Source organism: Phasianus colchicus, chromosome 6, assembly GCF_987193195.1.
Source record: "Phasianus colchicus chromosome 6, bPhaCol1.hap1.1, whole genome shotgun sequence".
NCBI classification, from domain to species: Eukaryota; Metazoa; Chordata; class Aves; order Galliformes; family Phasianidae; genus Phasianus; species Phasianus colchicus.
This window is the reverse complement of record NC_143441.1, coordinates 18,267,128-18,293,168: the sequence shown is the minus strand read 5'-3', so window position 1 is coordinate 18,293,168 and position 26,041 is coordinate 18,267,128. Positions and strand designations below refer to the sequence as shown.

Genomic DNA, 26,041 nt, shown 5'->3' with positions numbered 1-26,041 from the left:
TGCATAGGAGATCTCAGAAGACGCAAGTTCTCCAAGGTAAACTTCATGTAATGCTTTGCTTCTTAATTATTGGAAATGTTATTTCCTAAGCCAGTTGTAGGAATCTTTTATCTACTAGAATTACATTTTCAGTGAAAAGTCTGTCTATTAATGCTCTGTTTTAGAAATGCCACTGGTGTTTCTGTTCACTTAGTCTTTATAAACTGTCGAAGTGTATTAATTTACAAATCAGTTTTGCATTTGATACCGCTGTATTTTCTCCCTTAAATAGACACGTGTCAAGAAATAAAAATGTGTTTTTAATCTTGTCATATAATTTCAAATTGACAGCTGCATGTTGTTTGTCACCATTATTTTGTAGTAAGAGGAATTTTAAAAAGGAAACAAAATCCAAACCAAAAGTAGTAGGAAAATAAGTAGTGTAACTTCTGTTCAAAAATTGAATAAGACAATTTACAAAAGAGAGAATGTGGAAGCTTAGAAACAATTTGTATTTGTTGGCAGTAAAACTAACTGCAACCTGAAAATCACCTTAGTTAACATTTCACTTTTTGTGTGTTAACAATATTATACTTTAATAAAATCAGCTTATTGTTAGATTTTAATTTTAAAATTATTGTTTCTCCTTGTGTCTGCACAGAAAATATTTTCTATGTGATGCAAGTTATTATTATTTAAATCAGAATCTAATTGGCCAGCTGCTGAGGAAAGAAGTGCTTGACTCAGTGGAAATACTTGTTTAAAAGTTCAGAAGCTTAAACTAAGTTCTCTCCTAGTGAGAACTCCTAGAGTAAGATATATAATTGTCAAATGAGCTGCCATGGAGATATACCAGAGTAACTGAGAGCATGGAAAATGAGATTTAAAGTATATATATTTAAAGATGAAGAAGATTAACTTATGTTTTTCTACTTTCAAAAATATAACGATTAAAATGACATTCATTCCTTCTCATTACACTCTTGTTTCCTCAAGGAATCAAGAACAGGAATTGTTGATGCATATCAAGTAGGGGCATCTCAAGTTGATGCATATCAAGTTTAGTTTGGTTTCCTCTTTTGGTTCTAAGTTTGAATAGTCAAACCAAAATTTTTCCCTTTTATTTTAATACCATGTCTTTGGTGTTCGTGCTTGTGACTGCAGAGAAACTTTATGAAAGGCCAAGGAGGTTTCACTAAACAATATTTTATTATGGCATCTGTACTGAAGCGTTTCAGACAGTCTCAACACCTGTCACACTGAGGCATCATTGTGAGTAAGGAAAGCATGCAGTTAACCATAAGTTGCTAATATTATCACAGAATGGCCAGGGTTGGAAGGGATCTCAAGGATCATGAATCTCCAACCCCCCTGCCACATGCAGAGCCACCAACCTCCTTATTTAATGCTAGACCAGGCCACCCAGGGCCCCATCCAACCTGGCCTTGAACGCTTCCAGGGATGGGGCATCCACAGCCTTTCTGGGCAGCCTGTTCCAGCGCCTCACCACTCTCTCTGTAAAGAACTTCCCCCTGACGTCCAACCTAAATCTTCCCTCCCTCAACTTAAAACCATTTTCCCTCATCATGCAGTTATCAACTCTTTCAAAGAGTTGACTCCCCTCCTGTTTATAGGGTACTCAAAGGCTGCAATGAGGTCACCCCGCAGCCTTCTTTTCTCCAGGTTGAACAAGCCCAGCTCCCTCAGCCTGTCTTCATAGCAGAGGTGCTGCAGTCCCCTGGTCATCTTCGTGGCCCTCCTCTGGACCCTCTCCAACAGCTCCCTGTTTTTTTTGTACTGGAGGCTCCACACTTGGATGCAGTATTCCAGATGGGGCCTCACAAGAGCAGAGTAGAGGGGAACAATCACCTCCCTGTCCCTGCTGGCCACCCCTCTTTTGATGGAGCCCTGGATACCATTTGCCTTCCAAGCTGCAAGGGCACATTGCTGGCTCATATTAAGTTTTTCATCTATCAAGACGCCCAGGTTCTTCTCCACAGGGCTGCTCTCAAGGACCGCTCCTTCCAGTCTGTATGGATGCCTGGGATTCCTCCGGCCTGTGTGCAAAACTCTGCACTTTGCCATGTTGAACCTCATCAGGTTCACCTGGGCTCACCTTTCAAGCCTCTCGAGGTCCCTCTGAATGGCATTCTTTCCTTCAACCATGTTGACCGCACCACTCAGCTTGGTGTCATCAGCAAACTTGTTGAGGGTGCACTCGATTCCGTCACTGATAAAGATGTTAAAGAGCACCGGTCCCAAGACAGACCCTTGGGGGATGCCGCTCGTTACCGGCCTCCACCTGGACATAGAGCCATTGATGACCACCCTCTGTTTGCGGCCTTTCAACCAGTTTCTTATCCATTGTGTGGTCCACCCATCAAATCCATATCCCTCCAGTTTGGAGATAAGGATGTGGTGGGGGACCATGTCAAAGGCCTTGCTCAAGTCCAGGTAAATGACATTGGTCGCCTTCCCCTGTCCGCCAATGTCGTCACTCCATCATAGGCCACCAGATTGGTCAAGCATGACCTTCTTTTGGTGAAGCCGTGCTGGCTGTCACGGATCACATGCCCATTCCTCATGTGATCAAGCATGTCATCCAGGATGATCTGTTCCATGATCTTCCCAGGCACAGAGGAGTGACTCACCAGCCTGTAGTTCGCAGTCCTCCTTGCTCCCTTTCTTGTAAATGGGAGTGATGTGACCCTTTCTGCAGTCATCCGGGACCTCACCTGATGGCCACGACTTTTCAAATATGATGTAGAGTGGCTTGACAACACCTCAGCCAGCTCCTTCAGAACCCTGGGATGCACCTTTTTAGTATACATTATTGCAGGCAGTATAAGATAGAGACAACTTTTAAATTGCAGCAGTTTTCAATCAAAGGTTTAAAAAAAAAAAAAGGAGATAATAGTAATAAGGTTCTCTCTACTCCTGCATGAATCCTATGAAGGAGTGCAACTAGGATTTACATCTCCAGTAAATAGATAGCTTGAGAGTTTCTATTTTAGTTATGCTATTTTTGAATCATTGACAGCAGTATTTCATTTTGAGCAGATTAAAATCCTTAATGAAGAACTAGGTTCACAAAATGCAGTTTTTTAAACTTAAAAAAAAAAAAAAAAAGCTCTAAAAAATCTGAGTGAATGCAATAGCTTACATGTATTTTCTCATATTTTATTCCTCCCATCTATACATCTCTGCTTGTGGGCGAAGTACCTTCATATGCTCGTAGAAGAGTAACATCTGATCTGGGCTTTTCTGGCCAGTAGAATTACTGTAGTGTGCACACTGCACACCTGTACTGGGCAAAGATACTGCACAGTGATAAACTAAAACCCTTTATATTAGCAAAAAACGTATTTTAACAATTTCATCAAAATTCACGTATGCGTGCTCTGAGCTAGGATGCTGTTCATACTGATTCTCTACAGATTAAAAACTATCAAGAACTTAGTTGGTTTAGAGATGTTTATTCTCACTATGTTCATTATATAAACATATACTGCAACTCTGGGATAGGGAGTAAAACTAATAATTGGAGCATAACTTTTTTTTTTTTTTCACCTTGTTCCAGGAAAACAAGATTATGCTATGTAATAGTCTGCTTCCTTTTCCCCAGAAATAAACCTGGGAACTTGCTGGGTGATTTAAGTAGTAAGTTTGTGCTGCAGGCCTGCAGAATAGTCAATCTGAAGCTGTATAAAACCACTGAAGCCATTAGCTTGGCTCTGAGCACAAGAGCAGCAGGTCCACTTGCTATACTCATTCTTCTCGGGGGGAAGATTCTCTTCTGTTCCCCTAGCAAACCAATCCTAGTGCATGCCTCTGCAGGCTGGGAGAATGTGTTTTGCCTCTTTCTATGAGAGCACAAAGCATATTAATGAAGGTAGGAGACCTGAAGAAGAAAAGGCGGAACTCACAGTTGTGTGTGACAAGAAGTGCTGTAGTGGAGCAGGAAGAGAACTGAAGTATTGTGGTTTAAGGACAGGGATTATTGATATGTTCATCATAGTGGAGTGCAGTCAAGAAGTCAGTGACAAGCAACTACAAATCTCATAAAATCAGATGTTGGTTCTCAGAAATAATAATATTTAAGTAGCTTCTATAGGATACTCACTGTGATTCCTTGTGATTTTTTTTTTTCTTTGTGAATATTTTCAAATTTTAAAATGAAACAAAGTGCAAACCCAAAGCAGCAGCTATGCAGGCACATCATCTTACTTTCAAAACAGAATTGGCTTGGGTGTTATTTGGGCAAATATCATTGGCAAGGTCAGCCACCTCTTAGTAATTTGGTGTTCCAAGGGATGAGGTGCTGAATGTAGTAGGACATCACTGGGATGCATTTGTCTCATGTGGAACAGGTTTTTTTTTGTCAATGCAGTGCGTACAAATGTTTTATAAATTGTATATTAATACTTTTATGAATGTATTCTGTCCACTTATTTCACAGAGAGAAAATCTTTTAGGTAACGAAATATCTCAGTTACAAAAAAAAGTCACAATCAATACAAATCTCATGTGCACACCCATGAAGAATGTTTGGCTAGACACTGAATTTTATTTTAAGAAACAGCAAACCAACCATGTATTTGGACATGAAGAAAAAATATATATATATTTTTTTTTACTCTGCATTCAGTTACAGAAAATTAAGTGAGATTCAGTCATTAATTTTACCACCTGATTAAGATCTGCTCAATTAACATCAGCTTCCACTTCTTCAAGTGTGGAATAGCATAACTGAGAAGAGTGTATGAAAATGTTGGCACGTTAGTAAAAAGAAAAAAAAAAAGGAGCAAAAACTAATTAACAGAATTTAAAAATCTGAATTATGGCATACAAAATAGATGGGAATAGGAACATTGTTGAGTTTAATCTAGACACATTTACCAATTGCATAAGAGTATGTTTTTAAACTGAAATCATTGCCTCTCTTTAGAAATGAAACTATTAAAATACGTTATTTCTTTCAACCCTTACTGATGCTGAAATTTGTATCTTACTCAGTTTTTTACTGTAGGCATAAAGCTGATAGAAGATTATGTTTTTGTCATGTCTCTTGAAGACTGAGATAAGATCAAAGAGTTCAAACTTTGGACAAAGCTAATCATTCTTCAAGAAAATCTAAACGGGAGAGAAAATATTTCAGGAACAAGAAGCTAAATTATTTACAAGCAGAGGTTGATGTGACTGATCATTTCATGCTTTACTGTAGTAAACTGAAAATCAAGAATATGTTAATTTCAGATCATTTTTTAATTAAAGTTTGAGTAAAATTACTATTTCTGTTCTACTTTAATTTGCCAAATGCAGTCCATCCAGATAAGTCTATGTTAAAAAAAAACAAACACAAACAAAAAGCCCAACCCTTTTCTGGGAACTCAGATTGCTCAAACAATAGTGATACAATGAGGCTACAGTACATGAGTAAATGGATAAACAATAACTTTCCTAGTTGTTCAAAGCAGAGGACTTCTGTAATTGAAAGAAGTTGCATAGAGTGCCTCTAAAGAAGGAAATGTAGGGCATACAAAATGCATTTTGCACCCCTAAATGACATTCATACTTTCCTTTATCTACTTATTTACAAAGTATGTGTGTGGGAGGGGGAAAATATGAAAACCCTTTCTTGAAATAACATCAGTGTATCATACTTTTTTTACATGCTGCAAAAAATAATATATTTGTTAATCCATTATTGAAGATATATCCTGAGAAGAATAACAGCTTAGAAATTTTTTTTTTCATTTCCTTAATTGACTTTTCCCTGTATGCGTTTTACATTTCCATTACTACATCAAGTACTATGAAATGGTAAAATGAAATACCTTATTTTTATTAATATTCCTAAAACTTAGTCTTAATTCCAATGAATTTTAGAGGATTATAATCAACTGAGCAGTTCTATAGATTGAAAAAAAGATACTTTTCTTGAAAAGAATAAGTTTTTATGATGTAACCGAATTAGTAAATATATTTTAGTAACATTTACAAAACACTGTTCAGGTAACTCTCCCTGTGAAATGTCTTCAGTGAAGTGGAGTGAAGAAGCAGAGCAAGGAGGCTAGCAATCAGACCTGACCTGTACATAAAGCTGTACCCCCTCATTATTCATTTACCATTTCAAAAGATTACTATTGATTACAACTGTCTTTTCTGTATTTCTGAATTTTATTTTTTTAATTTTTGCCGCTTTTAAATTATAGTTTTGTCATAATGTTTGACTGTCTTTTTTTTTTTTTAAGATGCTTATTAAATGCTCTAATACATGGAGTCTAACTAAATGCAAAGAACTAATATTACTGACAGAAGATGCCAACTCCACCAACTGATAATGAGGAATGAAACAAATAGTAACTAAAAAGGGAACATGAACCATGTTTCAGAAATATGCCTCTCTGTTTCTTCTTTCTGCTGGTGTGAGAAGGAGTGGGTCGTGTATACTTTAGTATTCAGGGCTTTAGAGGATGCAAAATTAAGGCCATCCATCCTTTCTAAGAGAGTAAAGACTGATCAAGTTTTCCTGAAATGAGAGATTCTTGAGCAACTCTCTGGAAGATCTGTCCACCTAAGCTGAGGCTGAAAACTATTTGAAAGTTTTGTGAAAGGGAAAAGATAAAGGAAATAAATCTTAGAAGTCTTCTAAAAGCAATGGGAAACCCTTATTCCTCTTCTGAATGAGTTCCAGTTTATTACTTTGTCAGATACTGGCCTGATATTTAGTGCTTGGATGAATACCTTGATAAGATAATTCATTTTTACCAGAAACATACTTGCTTTTTGGCTCCTGCTGTGGCTTCATGACATGCCTCCCACACGAGTCCATTTTAATATAGAAAACCGTACTATAGAATTCAGATTCTGACATGTTTGTTAAAAGATGCTCCTTTTCTGTAATAGTGTCCTCCATCAACTCCCCAGGTTGCTTCCTACCTCAGGCAACTTTCATCCACTGTAGCTTACAATTGTTACCGTACAAAGAGTCAGCCAAGCAGATCTACCACTTGCTGACATCTAAGGAAAGAGATTCCATCTCTCCTCCTTCTACACACTGATCTCCCCCCCTGTTTTGCACTGATATTCTGCTCTCGTTTACTGCAGGTTGCAGTCTGCTGATCCAGCAGGACTTCAACCCAAGCTGTTTGTTGATTTTATTATTTTTTAAAAAGCATGTCTTTATTTGGATTAGTCAACTGAGTGGTACGAGATATATGAGACTGGGAAAACTTGCATAGAGAAGATCAGAGGGTGGAAATAAAGGAAAGAGTAGGAATTTTGTGATTGCATAGAAGACTTAAAAGATATTAAGACTGTCTGTGTATACCAGAGGTTTTATATTAGAACCCATATTTAATCACATACATTTATTCTAATGATAGAAGCTGATTCAGAGAGAAAGTAAGATAACAAAGAGAGGGAATGAGAAGTGAAAAAGAGAACTCTCCCCACTGATCATCTGGAAAGAACAGGTGTGGGATTCCGAGAATTCTGGGGGTTTCTCTTTTGCAGTGGTTGGCAATGGATAAGAAGTTTTTAAAACTTATTTTCCTGTTGTGCTATACACTTGTCATCAGGACCTGCTCTAAACCTCCCATTGGTTGCTTATGGTACTAGTAGGATTGGTTGGGATGTGTGAATTAGGTTGCAGTGATGTGTATTTTTTGCTTGTTAGGTATGTATGTACATATATTTCTGGTTAACATGTAAGTAACCCTGAAAGTAATGCCTCCTATTTATTTTCATGGAAAATACAACAGATATGAAGAGAACAATAGCAGTATGTGATAGAACAATTTCTCAGCTAGATAAACACTATATTTCAACATAGTTACCACCATTGCCTATGCATTTTGGATAGTGATGAGCAAGAGCTTACATGCTGTGCTTGTAAAAATCTTCATGACCATTCGAAAAATGGCTTGTATTTCATATCGCGGTCACTACTGTTGAAAAGCACCACCCACCACCTCACTGTGCTCACATCCACTGTTTGGTCTTGATATATATTATATATATATAGGTACACAATATATATATAATATAACTTCAATTAATGTCAGTGGGTGCCGTATTTTCCACATGGATAAATTCAATGACAGACCTTTGATTCGTGTACACTTCCATGTCAGATGCCATTTTGTCAGACTGCCCTTCTGCTACCATATGTCACACAGCAACAAACAGAATATTGGTGGGAAGTTTCAGTCTCTGCTGCCGTACCACCAACACCCAACACTGACATCTTTGGCCAACATAATAAAATAGGAGGTATTTCTTTCAGAGCTGCTCTCTACTGTGTACTTAATTTCTACTTTCTTGTGTATAGTCCTTGAGGTTTTTAATAGAGAGAACCACGAGTGAGATAAGGAAGGAATGTCATGAAGTCAGTCTTAATCCGGTGGTAGCTGCTTCCCATCTCTATCAGAGCTTGCAGATGCAAGACTAAAAACAACAGTATAAGAAAGAACAAGAGCATATCAACTATAAAGGAAAAATAATGCAACAGACATTCTGAAAACTGCCTCTGCAGTGCAGGTTAAGTCTTACGGGGTTTCAAGTAGTAGTCTCATAGCATTGACGTGCAGAGTCAAACTCTATAACCACAAAGTATTTATAAAGCAGGCATGGTTTATTCAGTGCTGCACAGACACTGGGTGCAGGGGGGATAGATCCGCCTAACTTGCACACTGTCTGGAAAAATCATGCTACAGATATAGACTGAACTAATACATAATCAATAGTTTTCCCGGAATTTGGATACATATCCATTACACCCCCAAGAGTTCATTAGCATGCAGACCCTCCCCTCTTGCGTGTGTGTAATGGGTCATGGGATGAAGATTTGTCAGGTTCCTCGAGAAGGCTTCTGGCCTTTTCACTGTAAACTTCTGACCTTTCGGGAGGGCATCCCATCAAACTGGTTTATTCTTGCCCTGCGGACATCTAATCACCTCCCTGCCAAATGTCCTCAGACTGTTCTCAAATCTTTACCTTTATGGCCTTCATCCCCCTCACTATCCCAGACACAGTGTCTGCCATCCCTTATTTTCTAACATGCTCTACGTTCTTGCTTCTATAAACTATCTCTAACTATTCCCCTTCACCCCCCCCCTTATTCTAGTCACTGTGAAGCCTTCTTGCCTTTTTACTTTCACTTATGGGGCCCTTCTCACCTTTCAGCATTACTAAGAGACTGTGATACCTAATGTGCTGCACAACATTTATTACAACAATATTTTCAACATAGAACCCATATTGTGGGTAGAGAGTATTTTTTAATGGGCCAAATTTCAAAGTTATTTTTACCTAGCAACTCTAGATTTTGTGAAGTTTTCATCTAAGACTGTCAGAGTTATTATTTCTATAGTAACTTAAGAAAGTTGCTTTCTACTATTATGCACGATATCTATAAAAACCCTATTTTTGAATATTTACACATATGAGAAACTCTGAAATTAAGTGAGTTTCCTATATTGCAGCCTAATCCAGGAGAGGTCTGACTCCCATTTCATTCTGATTTTATGGAGTATTTACTGATATTAATCAGTTGCTGTTCCTTTAAGAGCGTTTGGTTTAGTTTAAACATGAATGAATGAAGTCTCCATAAGTTTTCGATATGATAGATGAAGGTGCTTTTTATAAACCCCTTGGAAAAATCACTTCTCACAATTCCTGTGGATGGCTCCTGCCCCAATACAGAGATTTCCTTGGCTAAAGGGGAATTTATTAACACCATTTTTGGTAAAATCATAAAATCATATAATTGTAGAATGGCTTGGGTTGGAAAGGACCTCAGGGATCACACATTTCTAATCTCCAAGCTATGGGCAGGGTTGCCACTTGCCAGATCAGACTGCCCAGGGACCCATCCAGCCTGGCCCTGAACATAGCCAAGGATGGGGGCATCCACAACTTCTCTGGACAGCCTATTCTGGCACCTCTTCATCCTCTCATTGAAAAACATCCTCCTGACATCTAATGTAAATCTAGCTTCCTTCAGTTTAAAACAATTTAAGGTGTGATATTGTGGCCACCAATGTTATAGGAGTTTGAGAATCACATGAAGCATTTCTGCTATTGTCTAGGATGCTGCTAGTTAAATTGTCCAACCAATTTAATATCTCTATAATTTTTTACATTCAAAGCAATATCTAGAACAGTAGAGAACTTTCAATTTTTCTACAGACACTTTTGACATTCTCTAAATATACTTTCTTTCTCACACAGTATTGTAATCAGTAACAAGTATCAGCTGGCATCTGATTAAGGCATTCTCAATTTGCTTTAGTCTGGGCTTTGGCAAGACAAGCCAAGACCTCCACTTACTTCCCATAGTAGTCATGGCATTTGATTGCAGCATCTTTACATTTAATTCCTGTCAACCTAAGGCAGTACTGATATTGTCTTGCAAGTACAGTGGCAAATGTTTTGGTTTTTTGTTTTTTTTTTAATGTAAAGCGTTTTGGTTAAGCAAGATTATATTTTGTATGTTTTGACCAAAAACTTGACAGAAAAATTACTTGGTTACCTATCACCACTGATTAGCTGCAGAACACTTGATAGATTATATTTTTCTAGGATGTAGAAGGCTTAGGTTTTGGATCAGTTACTGAAAACTTGTCTAGTGTTTTCAGTGAGTCTTCCTGATGCAAGTAATTGTAACCTCAAGCAGCCTTTTGGGGGCTGGAGAAAGGAAAGGAAAATTAGTTTTGTTTCATCAGAAAATGAAAATAGCACTAATTATAGAAATGCCAAAGATTCATCTGTGTTACCTATACTCTTTTTGGTTTGTTTAAAAAATGTTTGTTTGTTTATTTGTTTGTTTAAAGCTAACATAAACAGGCCTAGTTTTATGTAGAAATTATTAAAGTTAAGGCTCTTCAAGGCGTTGTGCTACTTCTTATCTGAACTGTTTAAGTTCTGATGTTGAATTGAAGATAATTTTTAACAGCAGTTTTTTTCCAGTGCCTGATTTAATTTTACTGATACAATAAATATTGCATGGTTTTTTGTTTTTCTCATAAGGTTACAAAAATCTGATGTTTGTACTCCTTGTTATGGCTTTATGGTTTTTGATATCAGCATTCTGCATCATAATAATATGTAGTGTACTTGGTGTTAAAGAGTTAATGCCCAAGTTCCATGGATCATGGATAGTTCTGGGTACCTGGTTCTCAGAAGAGAGGAACAACTACATATTACATACTCCAGAGGACTTGTTCTGTTTCCATTTTCTGTTCAGAGGGAAAGATAAAACTGTTTGCATATCATGAGATGTGCCCTCTTTTTCCTTCTGTTCTTCCCTGGTAGACATCTCACCTCAGCATTAGAGTATGGCCTTTGGTTTCTCAGACATTCTCTCTCATTTTATTTATTAACTTCAATTCTAATTATATTGTATTATCAGAATGCAAGAAAACACATTATATCTTATTTTCTCATCAAATTGTTGCTGCAGTTTTGTTCTTAGGCCCATGTCCTTACCCTTTTCCCTTTCCTGGGCATGGGTCCATGGGTACCCCCACCCCACTAGCCACGGAACCAGGCTGAACCAGCCTGTAAAACACTGAAAACTACCTATTTATATCTGTATTACTCACTGCAAGTAAATCGCAGATGTTTGGACTTCACCGACTGTACTCCTTCTCTACCTAAAATCTGTACCAATGATGGTCCAATTTATGACCATTTTATGCCAATATTCTCCTCAAGCCTTTCAGATTTCCCAGACAGCTTCTTTGCTTATTAGAACCTCTCTTAAATCAGTAGGCCTAAGCTCAGCTTAATTTATAAAAATTTTTAACTGAGAGGTATCTTCATTATAAGTAATTGCTTATGTCTACTTCAGGCATGTACTTTACTTTTCCTTTAAGGCTACTCTGCTTGTTTATGCAAAAATTTTTTTTCTTCAGTTTTCTCTCTGCCTTTTTTTTATGGAGATCATTCTCATTTGGGAAACCCATGACAAAGTGATCTGGTTTCCTTTTAAGGTGATAACTTAATTGTATCTCCAACTGTAAGTTTACAACATTCCCTTCCAGTGCAAAAAAAAAAAAAAAAAAAAAAAAAAAAGTTTTTCTCTCAGGCTTTGCTCAAGAATACATCATTACTTAGCCCTTTTTTGAGCTTATTGGAAATATTTTGATTTAGGAGGAAACCACATTATAGTCAGTAACTCAATATAAAATTCTAGCTTTTCTGGAAAAGACATTCTCTGAACTGTGTTCATCAGTTTCTGAACCATCTCATGACATAACTTGTATGAATTTGCCAGAAGAAGATTCTTGGAACTTACTTCATTTTTCACAGCATCATTTTTGATTAGCATTGCTTCTCTAAGAGTACTGACTGCAGAAATTCTTGCAGTTTACAGAAAACTCATTTCACTGAACTGGAACATAGGAGTTTGCTTTCTCATTTCTTTAAAATTAACTCAAGGTTTTCCTTTAATTTTAGGGAATAAAAAAGGAGTGTATGAACTGTATATAGGCTCAACTAGTCACTTTTATTCATGGAGCCCTGGTGCTGCATTGGTTTCTTAATAGTAGTATAATGATTATAGAGAAAATTCAGTACAGCAGAATTAACCACAAGCTAGCATGAAATTGTTATGAGAGTTGTAGGGAATTGTTAAAGTAATCATGAACACACCAAAATTTGCATAACCCAACATGCATGAAAAGGTAGTTCAAATTTGCTTTGAATAACAACTTCAGTTTAGAACATAAATTTATTCATGCTGCTTATTCAGAAAATATAACAATAACACATATAACAAGTGATATCTGAACACCCTTCATTGTTGACAAGAAAAAGATATTGTAGCAGGAGCAGGGAGGTAATCGTCCCCCTGTACTCAGCACTGGTGAGGCCGCACTTCGAGTACTGCATTCAGTTTTGGGACCCTCACTACAAGAAAGACATTAAGGCCCTGGAATGAGTCCAAAGAAGGGCAACAAAACTAGTGAGAGGTCTGGAGCACAAGTCTTATGAGGAGTGGCTGAGGGAGCTGGGATTGCTTAGTCTGGAGAAGAGGAGGCTCAGGGGAGACCTCATTGCACTTTACAACTTCCTGAAGGGAGGTTGTGATGAAAAAGGGTCTGGCCTCTTCTCCCAGGCAAATAGTAGGACCCCAGGAAATGGCGGCACGTTGTACCAGAGGAGGTTTAGGTTGGACATTAGGAGAAACTTTTTCTCTCAGAGGATGGTCAGGCACTGGAATGGCTGCCCAGGGAGATGGTGGAGTCGAGTCACCGTCCCTGGCAGTGTTCAAGAGGCATCTGGATGAGGAGCTACAAGATATGGTTTAGTGCTTGTGGTACTAATAGGAATGGGCAGGCAGTTGGATTAGATGATCTTGCAGGTCGTTTCCAACCTTGTGATTCTATGATAACTGAGATGAGATGACAGAAGGACTAGCAAGATAGAAAGGTGCAGGGAAGCTTCACTAAGGAGGGATCTCCAGGAAGTGAGGTCCTCCCCTAGTGGCAGCCAGCCCATAAATGAGGTCTAAGAGATGTGGAGCCAGGCTATACCCCTTCTGGTCGCACAGGTGAATTATCTTTACCAGAAATCCCAGGGCTGGCAGAGTCCTTTCCCCAGGTGCTCAATCAGTGGTTCAGGCCAAGACTCAATAGTTCCCATACAGATATGGATACTGTTATTTGGGTATTCTGTATGTGGAAACGAAAATCATGTAAGAACTGTGTATTGTATATGCAAGGCCAGATAGATGCATGTGATGGATAGAAACAATCACCACGCATCAATGAATATCAATGGGTGTAATATATTTTTGACATGGAGGAATTCAATGACAGACCTTTGCTTCATGTGCACTCGATGTCAGACACTGTTCTGTCAGACTGCCCCTCTGCTGCCATTTTTCACACAGTTACAAAATGTTGGGAAGGTTCAACCTTTACTGCTATACCATCCACCACTGAAATAATGAACTAACATAATAAAATAGAAATATTACTTTCAGAGCAGCTCTTGTAAAATTGCATAATGCAGGCTCTTGCTCATCATTGGTGAAAATGCATGTCTAATACACGTGACTAGGTTAAAAAAAAATTGTGTTTTGTAGCTGAGAATGTGCTCTATCAAATAGTGTTATTGTTCTCTTTGTATCTGATGTAATTTCCATGGAAATAAGTATGAGACATTACTTTCAGAGTGACCTATGAAAATTCATTGAGATGTATACATATATATCTGTATTTACTATTTTTTCTTGTACAGTAAAAATTGTGAAATGTACCAGAATAAACATTTTTATTTCATTTTGATTCACGTAGATCCAGATAAATCTTAACCTCACAATAGTGACCCAATTAACTTTGCTGAGATTTTCATGAGGGATTTCAAAAATTGGAAATATATCAGTTTTGATCTCAGTCATATTCAAAGTATAGTAGTTTGTAAACCTGCTTGAACTCTAAATAAACTCACTTGTATCTAAATGTGCTGACATAAAACTAAATGCTTTCATATCCTATTTTATTCACTCAGGTATATTTAACAACAGTTAATGGGATCATGCTCTCTTTAGTAGCAGTTTGAATCTGAAATGAGAGTTCTACTGTTAAGTTCCCTGTGGAGTAACTATGGAATCAAACCAATGTGTAATAACTCCTTTCACCTGGAATAACAGTGGACTTTTTCCAATTCTATAGTGTCTGTGTTAGCCTCTGGTTTGTGAATGTAACTTTCTTCATTGCTAGGGAATTTCTTTTGTTATTTCCCCTTTATGTTTCATAAATAATGTAATATGTAAAATTAGAATGGTAGTTGGTTGTGCTTGGTTGCACAAGTAGTCAGATAGATGTTATCTTCACTCCAAGAGAGGATGACATGCAGAAACCATCTGGAGTTTGATGGAAAAGAACAGTTACAGGAACAGGGAAAGCACAACAATGAGATTCACAGCAGACACAGCTATGCTATTAAAGCAAAAAACCTTTTTGTCTTTTTTTCTAAGTAAGATGACAGTAAGATTTATCAAGGGAGTGATGAGTTTAAATGTAACACGGTATCAGTACAAACAGTCACACAAATTGTGTGCATTAATTATGAGCAGAGAATTGCATAATAACTTTTTCCTTTAATTATCTCAATTCTAAAACACTATCATGGGATTTTTAACAAACCTGTCCCTCTGGTTTGTGTAGCACATGATAAAAAAAATTGGCCTGTTTCTTAGGTTACAATTTTTGAGCATCTGAATATAGTCATCGAAACAGGGCAACTCTGTGCCGCATATGATTGAAAGTGAAGCTAACACAGTTCTGGTTCAGCTTGTTTAATTGTCCTTGAATTTATGCTGTGTATCTGGCAGAGATTTCTGGGAACCATATGAGTCTTCCGTTGATCAATGTCCTATCTGCTTCAGTCTGTCCTACTTCCAAAGACAATACGTGCATGCAAGTTCCTAATATTCATTCTCCTTTCAAACTGTCACGTGAAAAAGTCATTTCATCTTTATAGAAAATTAATGTAAATAAATTGTAGCTGAAACAAATCTGTTTTTAAATTGTTCTGAGTACTTGTGGAAGATCTCTATGGGATTCATCCATCTCTGCAGTCTTTCTGTTAAAGGAAAACTTTAGTTAATTTGTAGACTCTAAGCAGATTGTCCTTCTTTAAAACCAGTCTTTATATGTCATATGCAGACTTGAATCTGCAAACAAATATTTTTATCTGAAGCTAATATGTAAGTAATTTTGAATAATTTGAACTACTTTGCACAAATATAGAGCACTTGACAACATTTGAGTTTATGAGCGCCACTTGTGGTTTTGTCAGTCTATTCTGAAAGGGTCCATAAGACTCACAATTACATTTTTTCTGGAGAGGTAACTTTGATATTTACTTATCTAAAAAAAAGTAATTAGGAAGTCCTTATGGTAGTATAATACTGTCACTTGATCATCAAATCCAACCAAGTTAAATAACTTAATATTCATTACATTATGATAATTCTAATAAAGAACAGCATGGAATTGAATTTGTTGTTATTATTAGAGAAGTGTTGCAAGCTACGTATGAATATATATGAAAACAGGACAACTGCTATGTTTGTATCACTCACTGCAGCTGTCTTACCGTTCAAAGATAAGCAAAAGCTGGCTTCTAGTCTATACATTTCTGATAAATTCTAGTCCAAATAAAATTGCATTCTTCCTACTATGAAATTTAAGATCTAGCCATCACTGCAGAACATTGAACTAAATGCTTTCTTATTTGTGTGAAACTGAAGCCTGATTGATACATATTTTACCCTTGACTCTTGAGTGTTTTTGGTGCTTTTTTTTTTTCAATGTGTTATGGTGCCTTATGTGCATTATCAGTAGCAAGTGATATTAAAGACTCCAATTATGAAAAGCAAATAAATTACATACAAGAACATTTTAAGGTAAGTATGAGAAATTTTAGTTTCTGTATTAAACAAATGATAATATTCTCTTAAAAATATTACTTAAGAATTCAGTGAAATAAAGATGACTATTGGACAAAAACACGTTGCTTGATTGTTAAATATGATAAGGAATTGCTTCAATAAATGTTTTAAATATTTCTTTCAGTTTACTAGTTTATTAGTCAGACATCATTAGTTACCAAATATTAACTTCATCCTCAAAAAAAGAAACAGAACAGGAAATTATCTGTTTATGTTTTCCTAAAACTAATTATTTTCTGTTATCTGTTATCAAAATGTGGAACTAAATTAGTCTTCCAAGCCTTACCAGATACCTGCTGCGTTTATTGGAAGTATTGTTTCTTATTCTAGCCAGCTTTGGTCTTTAAAAAGTAAATTGTTTTCTGTTACAAAAGTTAAACTAGCCAAAACTTTTCTAGGTTTTCTAGATGTAAATGGCAGAAGTTTTTCATAAAATAATATACTTCATAATGATATTCAAACACCTTCCACCCACAGAGCATCATTTCTACCTTTTCTGTCCCTTCAGTGTTCCATATTATGTTTCTTGTATTTCAAAATTTAAATGATGATAACAATTAAAAAACAAAACAAAACAAACAAACAGCAACCCTTTGCATTACATAAATAGATTTTAGACAATAAGAAATTGAGGAGTAAATTAATTTAGCTACAAATGCACTTGGGATGTAGAATTTGCAGGTCTTACACTGTAACACTATCATTAAATTGCAGTGCAAGCATATGATTTTATTTATTTTGGCAGTGTGGGGATTTAGTTTTGTGTTGATGGGGGAAGCAGTATGTCAGTGCGTGACTGGTAATGATACCTCCTCCCTAGTTAGGTAAATAAAAATGACAGGTAAAGTCAAGTACTGCACTGAACTAGAATGTGTTTTTAAAATATGTATTTGGTAAAGGAGCAACATCTATTTTATTTTAACAGTCATTTATTGAAAGACTTTAATTAGATTTGAGCAAAAAGTGAGTAATAGACATTGTGTAATGAGCAAATAAATCAAGATAAACTTAAGTATTTTCTTAAAAACACAGAACAACATCAGCCTTAGTATTTAATTCCCTCAGGAATTAAGCTGTTACAAAGCTGAATGTGATGGAGTTTCATGGATGTAGAACACTTGTTCTGCAAGACTGAAAAAGATTAATTTTTGTGCCATTTTATTTATGCATCCTGTATGTTCCCTTCCCATTCATGAATAATATATCCCTATATTGAAATTAGGCATAGCAATCTGATTTTTTCCATTAAAATAGACCTTTTTTTTTTTTTCTGTTCAAATTTATTCATATTTATCAATTTACACTTAGTTACTAGTATTTCCCCTTAATACATGTGCAAACCCATATGCATATAATTTGAAAATATGAGCAATATCTAGGGGACTAGGCTGTTCTTGGTAGCAAGGCCTAAGGTAAATATTCCTGAATAAACAGTAGACAAAAAATATTCTTTCCATCTTCATTGTGAAGTCTAGACAGATTCCTTCTTTCTTTTCTTTTTAAGAACTTATCTAGAAAATGGCTCTGTGCTAATTGAAAAATAATGTACAGTGCTACAGCTTTAGATGTAAGTTGAGGAAGAGGGTTTATGGCACAATGAAGACACTTCCATGAGGTATGGAAATGAATCATCGTTCTGCCAAATTTTTATAAAGATTTGAGCTGAAATTAGAAATTCATTTTTTGGTGATTGATATCCATGTCAAAATATCATTTTTTAATTTATAGTAAGTTAGTTGCATTTTAAAAGCCCTTGAACAGTATAAAATGCATTAAGGTTTGACAGAGCTGTGACTCTCTTGTGCCATATGAGAAAAGAATAATGAACCTCTGGGAAGATGGAGCTTTTAAATAAAATCTTTCCCCTTCCCCCTCAAAAAAAGTCTAAACAAAAGTCTAAAAAGATTTCATGTAGCCCCATAACATATCTTGCCTTAATTTTAAGGATTCCCTTGCAAAATTACATGAAAGAAATTAATATGAATGTTGCTAAAAGACATTTTTAACATATTTAGCTTTTTTAAAGTTAATCTACCTGTATCTGCTCAGCCTGGAGAAGAATCGGAGTGGAAGCATGATGTAGCACCTTTGAAGCTTCATCATCATTCTGCTCAAGTATTGTTTGGATGTGCTAATACCCCTCTTGGTGTTAATTATAAATTGTTGCTTAAGGATCTAGTGAGGCTGATGGTACATGAGAAAACATCATGTTTGCAGACAGATGGAACTTTTTAAATATGTACATCCATTTGTGTCTTCCTACAAAGCTGAAAGAGGTATTATGTCAAAAGACACTTAATTCAGACTGTAATTCATGTTTTACTTTTATATTCTTCTACAGATAGTAACTTCATCCTTGCAAATGCTCAGGTGGCTAAGGGATTCCCTATTGTTTACTGCTCAGATGGCTTTTGTGATCTTGCTGGATTTGCACGAACTGAAGTCATGCAGAAGAGCTGCAGCTGTAAATTTTTACTTGGTGCTGAAACAAACGAGCAGATTATCCTCCAGATTGAGAAATCCTTGGAAGAAAAGGTAGAATTCAAAGGAGAGATCATGTTCTATAAAAAGAATGGTAAGTTTTTCTTTCCTGTCCCAAAAAATGAAACTTGGCACTAACCTGTATAAATATATAATACACATTTCTATTTAGATATTTTGTATGTCTGTAATCAGGCCTACGGGAACAGATTTGAATGCATTTGGGTACACGTGTCATTATATTATTAATATTACTGATTTTATGTACCAGTATATCAACTGATGTGTCATCTCTCTGACAAGTAATTAAGATGTGCAGAAGAATAAATTCAGGGCCCTGTCCTGTATTGTGAAACATTGCATATCAGCACTTAGTATGACACTGTGTTTTCTTACACTGAAATCCTGATACCTTACTGCTGAAACCCTAATTCAAAAATTAACATTCACCACAATGTAGGCAGTGAGTATGTAAATATTTCAGTCCAGTAAGTAAAATGCTCAGAATTTTGACTGATCCAAATGATGAATACAGTAACAACTTTTATAAAAAACAGGTAAGTACTATATGTAGAGTTATATTTATGTATGTATTGCCACATAAAATATTCTGAGCCTTGAGCAACTCCACAGGCTTCAGTAAATTTTGAGATGCAGTGCCAAATCTTTCACTCCTATAATAGGGCATTTATTCTAATGTTTTGCTTAGTAATGGACAGAGTGAGCCTTGGAAGAAAGCACCTCATGGTGTACACTCATTAGCTTGCTTCATCATAATTTCTTTCAATGTACCTATTCTGTAAGTGTTGAAAGTGTCATTATTCATACGATCTTTGAACTGTGCTGCTGGCCACAGATGACTTTAAATGTGACATACTGATAGGATTGTAACCACCCCAATGGTGTGGGAGTTTTCTTGTGTACTTGATGATCCACAGGCTTAATAGATCCACTGGTCCTCACTGAGTATCACCTTATATTCTATTATGAGGCTAGAATTTCTAGAGATATGTTCAGGCCTTGTATTTTCCTCTTAGATCCTATTTATGTCTTTGCTAATGATACATTACCCCCTCAAATATTATTATTATAAGATTACATACTTTTAACGGTTCTTTTCTAAAAGTAATATGTATATAGTATCAAGAAGATAGGCAGTGATTTAGAGTGTTAGGAGAAAGCAGCCTCTTACCATGACTAATACAAAAGATGTAATTGTTTCTTAGTTGGTTTGTGTTCATGTCCACTATTTTTCACAGTGTGAAAGTTATTTTGAAGATGCTTTCTTTGTTGTTTTTTGTTTGTTTTGTTCAATAGAGGGAGAGACTCATAGCTCCTAGAACTCACTAGCTTATGTTTTTTAGGAAGATTATTATAAAAAATAGTTTCTGATCTGTACATCATGTCTGAATTTAGGAAAAAAAGATCTTATTCCAGAGACATAAGGGCGGCTATTGTTTTGTAATGATGGCTGGGCACATTGAGAAGATATTTCAATGGATGTACACAAAAGAAGCATAGCTAACATATTCATTTCACTGGCTTGTTTCTGCAGGAAAATTGTGATTCCTTTGCACTGGAAGAGATGCTTGAAACATTTAGTAGGTATGATTAATACAGGTACAAAGAAATTTCAGGTCAATTTGCTTAGCAATTAAGCTTCTGAAACATAGATAAATAGGATAAAAGAAATCCCACAATCCATTCTAGTTATATCCTTGTGTATAATTTGTCTGGAAGCCATTCTGAGACTTATTCTGATTATGAATAAATTTCCCTGAGCTCCTATTGTATTTTTTTTTTTCTCATGAATTTCTATGCTATTGGAAGCAGAAATTAGTAGGTATTAAAATAACATGAGACTATTCTTGAATAAAAGCAAAATGTATCTCAAAAATATTCCTTTCTTTTTCAACAGAGCTTGATAGTGCAGACATGGAATTTGGTAAATCATAAATTTTAGCTGAATGATTGGAAAGTTTTTTTCACAATAGAAATTGAAACTCTGGAGCAGTTAGATTTATTTGATATTGATAGGGAGAAAAAAAAAAATAGTTACATGTCTGTTAACAATATTTTAAGACATAATATTTTGAGACTAAAGGCCCCACAATGAATGAATATTCTTTAGTCTTACCACATGCTGAAAATAATTTTTAAAGGGGTTAGTGCCCAGTGTAATACCAAGAACAAATATCAATGCGAGGCAAGAAAATAGTAACGTCTGATTGCCATAGGGTAACATATCAGTGTTCTGTTATGACTTTAGGGTACCACTGTGAAGCTAGATGTCTGACTTTAGTCCACTGTTCAGATATAATCCTACACTACAGGCCTAGCTACAAAATCAAATAAATACTGTCAGGGATAACAACAGATTTGGAGACAATTCTGAGCTCACTGAATTGGCTGAAACATCCCTGAGAGTATGCCTTTTAAACTTAATTATGAGCACAATATGAGGATAAGAAAGTATTATGAGAGAATAGCGTTTCCTGTTTCCCTTCTGGGTTTGATCTAAAATGTAGACACTAGAACTTTGTAAATAACAACATTTTTTAAGTGTGCATATCACTGCATGGGAAAGAAATGAAGATTTTCAAAGTTGAATATATGTTGATTGTTTTTTAATAATCACACTTTTCAACATTTTCAGTTTGATTTCAACTCAATTTAAAACTGATTTAGTTTTTATCATTAAATTAAGTTGTTTATTCTAAACAAGTAGTGACTCAAGTTTGGGTTAAAGATCTAACTAGTTTTCAACTTAATAAGTTTAAGTATAGAGATTTTAACAGTTACTCATCTCTAGGAACTGCAATGGCACTTCTGCTCAGAAATTATTAGGAAAATGAGTGCTTGTACCTACAGTAACTCTAGCATTCCACATGCAGTTTCATTTGAGTTCCAGAGTGTGGTGAGCAAAACTAGCATGGAAGAAGTTGGGTGGGAAGCTGAGTAAGGTGGGGGAAGAAATATAACTTTTTATGGTCTTGATCATTTGGTTTGGGATTATAACAGGAAGGTGATCTTCACTCATTGTACTCTCACCTATGTAGAAAACAGTCCTCCTTGAACTGTGACTTTTCTGTGCATGTTCTTTTCTCATTCTGGCAAATCTTCATAATGGCATAAAATGGCTGTGCCTTCCCATGCTGACCAGTTTCTGCCTGTTAGAACAGAGCAGCGTTAGAACTCTTGACAACAGCTTCAGACAGAGATGTCTTTTGGAAATCCCACTCAACACATAACTTTCGTTATAGTTTTAAAATACATTTCAGTTTTTTATTCAGTTTCTAATTTTTACATTTTAGTTACAGTGCTTTCAGCTACGAACAAGAAAAGTAACAATTAAAGACAAGAAATTCTGATTGTTGCCTTCTTCTGAAAGTTTTAAAATGATATATATTTGGAGTCATTTTTTTTAATATGATTATCTCTTATTATTTCTACACTTTGTTCAAAACATCTGCAACAAATTGAGTTGTCAATTATGACAACAGAAATGCGAAATAACTTCTTTAAATTCCAGTAACTTGTGAGAGAAGATCTTGCTCCATACATCTCCATTCTAGAATAATCTGAGAGCAGATGGACACTTCACTAAAGAACTACATTTAAACAATCCCTTCTTTTTCTCCCTGTCAGACCACTGAAAAATTTATCAACAGCAAGTACATATACTTAAATAAGGTCTTCATGATTCCCCAAACTGAAGTATGAACAAGAAGCAGATTGGATTCTTTCAATTTCTGTTACAGCCTAAGAGGATTCTACAACAAGCCTTATAATCACTGGCTTAGTCCAATTTAAGCTATCCTTCTTCAGCTGCTGAGGTCATATCTTGGTTCCATTTCAACCCATCAATCTAATTTCCTACCTCAGAATCAGTCTATAGCCTTTTAAAAGGTGTCTGTCCTTACACACGCTCTCTTGTGGCATTTGTAGTGATCCTACAACCTTCCATAGAAAAGAAATTTAGTCCTGTGAATATGCAATTTGTGTGAAGCACTATGTAATCAGCAATGTCTACTTTTGATTTATGGACTTCTGAGAGGCTGCAGTGTGGTGTCCATTGTGTCTGTGCCCTGTTAGCCAGCAACAGGACTGGTGTTTCTGGATAACTAAAAAACGTTGCTGTAATAGGAATGGAGCAAGTAGGTGTTGCTGGAATCACCATTACATGTTGCCTTAGGACCTGACAGCATGATGAGCTGCCTTCATGCCAGAGACTTATGGGACATGGTGTTGTCTCCTACCTGTAAACTCATTTAAGCACTTTCTGAGATATGTCAGGCTTTGTAGCTTCTGTCTTCTAAGGGTTTGGTAAATCAGTCATAAAATCAAAAAGATGCAAAACTATTCTCAATTATTTAATTCCAAGACTCAGTGCAATTAAACCAGGATATTTTGTATTTTCTTATTAGTGTTTCAAAAATTCTGTGCTCTTGTCTAAAAGAGAACTTTGATCAAAATATTATTTCAGATGAGTGGAATAGGAGTAGGAAGAGCAAAAGCCTCACTGAGTTACCATTGGGCAAAAGGTTTTTTGAAGTCAAGGGAGTAACAGTGTTCTCAGATGAGCAGCGATCATATTCACAGGCAAATGAAATAAGCCTTAATACAAGACATCATCTATAGCCTCTGCTATGAGTATACTTGAATAAGATAATTATAGGAGGTCAAAGACTCCATACAGTAACTGTGTTTGGGGGGTAGTTTGAGCATAATTTTATTTAAAAATTAAGAAAATGAATAAATTTTAAAGAAATTTAAGGAAAATGAGTTTTCCTTGAAATTATTTTTTTAAAATACTTTTATTTTGTGTGAAAAGTATTGTGCTCTTTGCAGAAATTGTATCCTTTTTTTCATCAAGAAGTTTAAAGATCTAAATTTAATTATTGTCTGAAAATAACCTGTTTTCAGACAGAATACTTTATCATTGTGAAGCATAGGAGTTGAACACTATATTTTTTAATATGAACTAACTTTCTGCTTTAGCGGTCTCTTGAATTGCTTTTGGAAAGCATAAAGCCTGGCAGATAGAGAAGAAGCATTTATTAGACATCTTTGGTTGAAGAAAATTAAAACTTTCTGTGTAAAAATATAAATTTTCTACTGATGTTGTTGTTAATGTACAGGAAGTCCCTTAACAAGTTGTTTGCAAGAGAATTCCCAGTAAAGTGACCTCAGCACTGCACTACTTTAGAATGTGGCCTAAAACTTAGCAAGTTGAAATCTTTTGTGGTTGATTTGCTTACATTATCTAAAATATAATACAAAGTACAGGCCAGGTGGGGGAAAATGAAAAAAGCAAGCAACACTGAGTAATGAATCTGATGGTAGTATCTAACAGCAATTACATGACCCTTAATCAATAGCTTGTACCTTTATATAAGCATCTTTTTTTTTTTTTTTCTTTCTCCTGTCCATGTGGGTCAATAATAAGGTGGTAGGAAACATCAGTGATTTTAGGGAAGCCTTTCTTTTAAAAAGAATTGTACTTGTGCATAGAAACCACATACTTATTTTCCTCTGTTTTCAAAGATCAGAATTTTAGCTCCTTTTTTCTGCTAACGTTTCATACAGCCTTGAAGTATGTGGACTTCACAGACAATTTCAGCTTTGCTGTGAGAGCAGCAGAAGGGGAGGATGAGGCAGGTGTCAGTACTCTGGAACATACTGCAGAGAATTGGGTGACACCATCATTGAAAGTCTGTGAGGAGACAAAACCAAGGAATGAGCTTCAGTTAGAAGGAAAAAAAAGAGGAGGGAGGGGCAGTAAAATCCCACGTGTTATCTGGAACATCTGAGATGTTTTGCTGTAATTTAAAGAGACTTCAACAAAACTGCTGCTGTTTACTAACTGACAGTGCTGAGACTTTGTTCAGGGGCACTTGTCACCACATTGGCTAATAGCTTTTTTTCAATAGCAGTATGATTTATTAAAAACACTTATCCTCCAAGAAAAGATTTGTTCTCCCAGAAGCATGTTGATAAGTAAATAAATCTGTGCAAGAGTTTCCTGCTGCTTATTGCATTGTTACAAAGTGATAGGCCTCTTATTGTTTACAGATACTTACAGATTAGTGTTTCCACACAGACACTCTGGGCTTCCAGATCTGAATGGTTATGCTGTATGCACTTCTAATTTTTATTCTTTTGAGATATAGTTCATTATGCCACCTTTTATACATACATTTTAAGAAGAAATTTAAGTATTTATCTTATTGCAGGATCCTGGTTTGAAACAACTTGCTCTTCAAATTTTCTCAAATTTTAAATCATATTCAACACAACTTGGCTTCTGTTCCCAAGATTTGAAATGAGTTAGGATGTTATTTGATTAAATAAAGAAAAAAGTACCATCGCTTCTGATGTCTCCTGCCTCCTATGTGCTGACATTTCCCTAATTTTTTCATGATCTTCAAAACCTTTTATTGGATCATGCTGCAGATTATAATTGCTACCTCTTCTGTTTAGAATTTCATTGAATTCTTGCAGCAGCTGTACAGGTTTTTTTTTGTTTGTTTTTCAAATAATAGCAGGTGGCTCACGTTAGCACTGTCTATTGAACCCCATTACTGCTTTGGACTGGGGAATTGCAGAAGCAGTGTGATTTTATAGAGCAGTTAAGAAAAGGTTAAAGTCTATACTTTTCAAATTGCAGGGCTGCTGTAATTCTTCTCAGTGTGCAAGCATAGGGTCTGTTTACAGCATGCACTCACATGGATTCAAATAGTGAACAGGGAAGATTAATCCTCTCTACAGCATTATATAATTCTGCAATGAGTGTTTCAAAGCCCTTCTGCACAAACCTCTAAAACTGGCAGGAGGGTGATATTAATCCAGATCTGTGACACAACTCTTTAGCAAGTCCCAATCTTGCCCCCCTTCCCCTCCCTCCCCCTTCTAGATAGGTGCTTATGGGAAAAAAAGTCAAGAGCAGGTTAAAATTCTTGAATTATAGTCTCAGCAGAAAATCCTCAAACATGATTGAAACTGTTGATGAATATTTACAGGATAAAAATAAAAACCCATCAGTGTGCCCCCATGGTCAAGAAGGCCAAAGGTATCCACTGGAACAGGTGGCCTAAAGGAGTTGTGGAT

General features: G+C 35.9%; 1 protein-coding gene across 1 annotated transcript in view; it reads left to right on the top strand.

The window, feature by feature from the left end:
- KCNH8 (potassium voltage-gated channel subfamily H member 8) overlaps nt 1-26,041 on the top strand; it is a 162,337-nt gene that overhangs the window by 40,320 nt on the left and 95,976 nt on the right. The window contains exon 2 of the mRNA XM_031590022.2: nt 18,792-19,025. Within this exon, the coding sequence (XP_031445882.2) occupies nt 18,792-19,025 (234 nt within the window). The remainder of the gene's footprint in view (nt 1-18,791; nt 19,026-26,041) is intronic.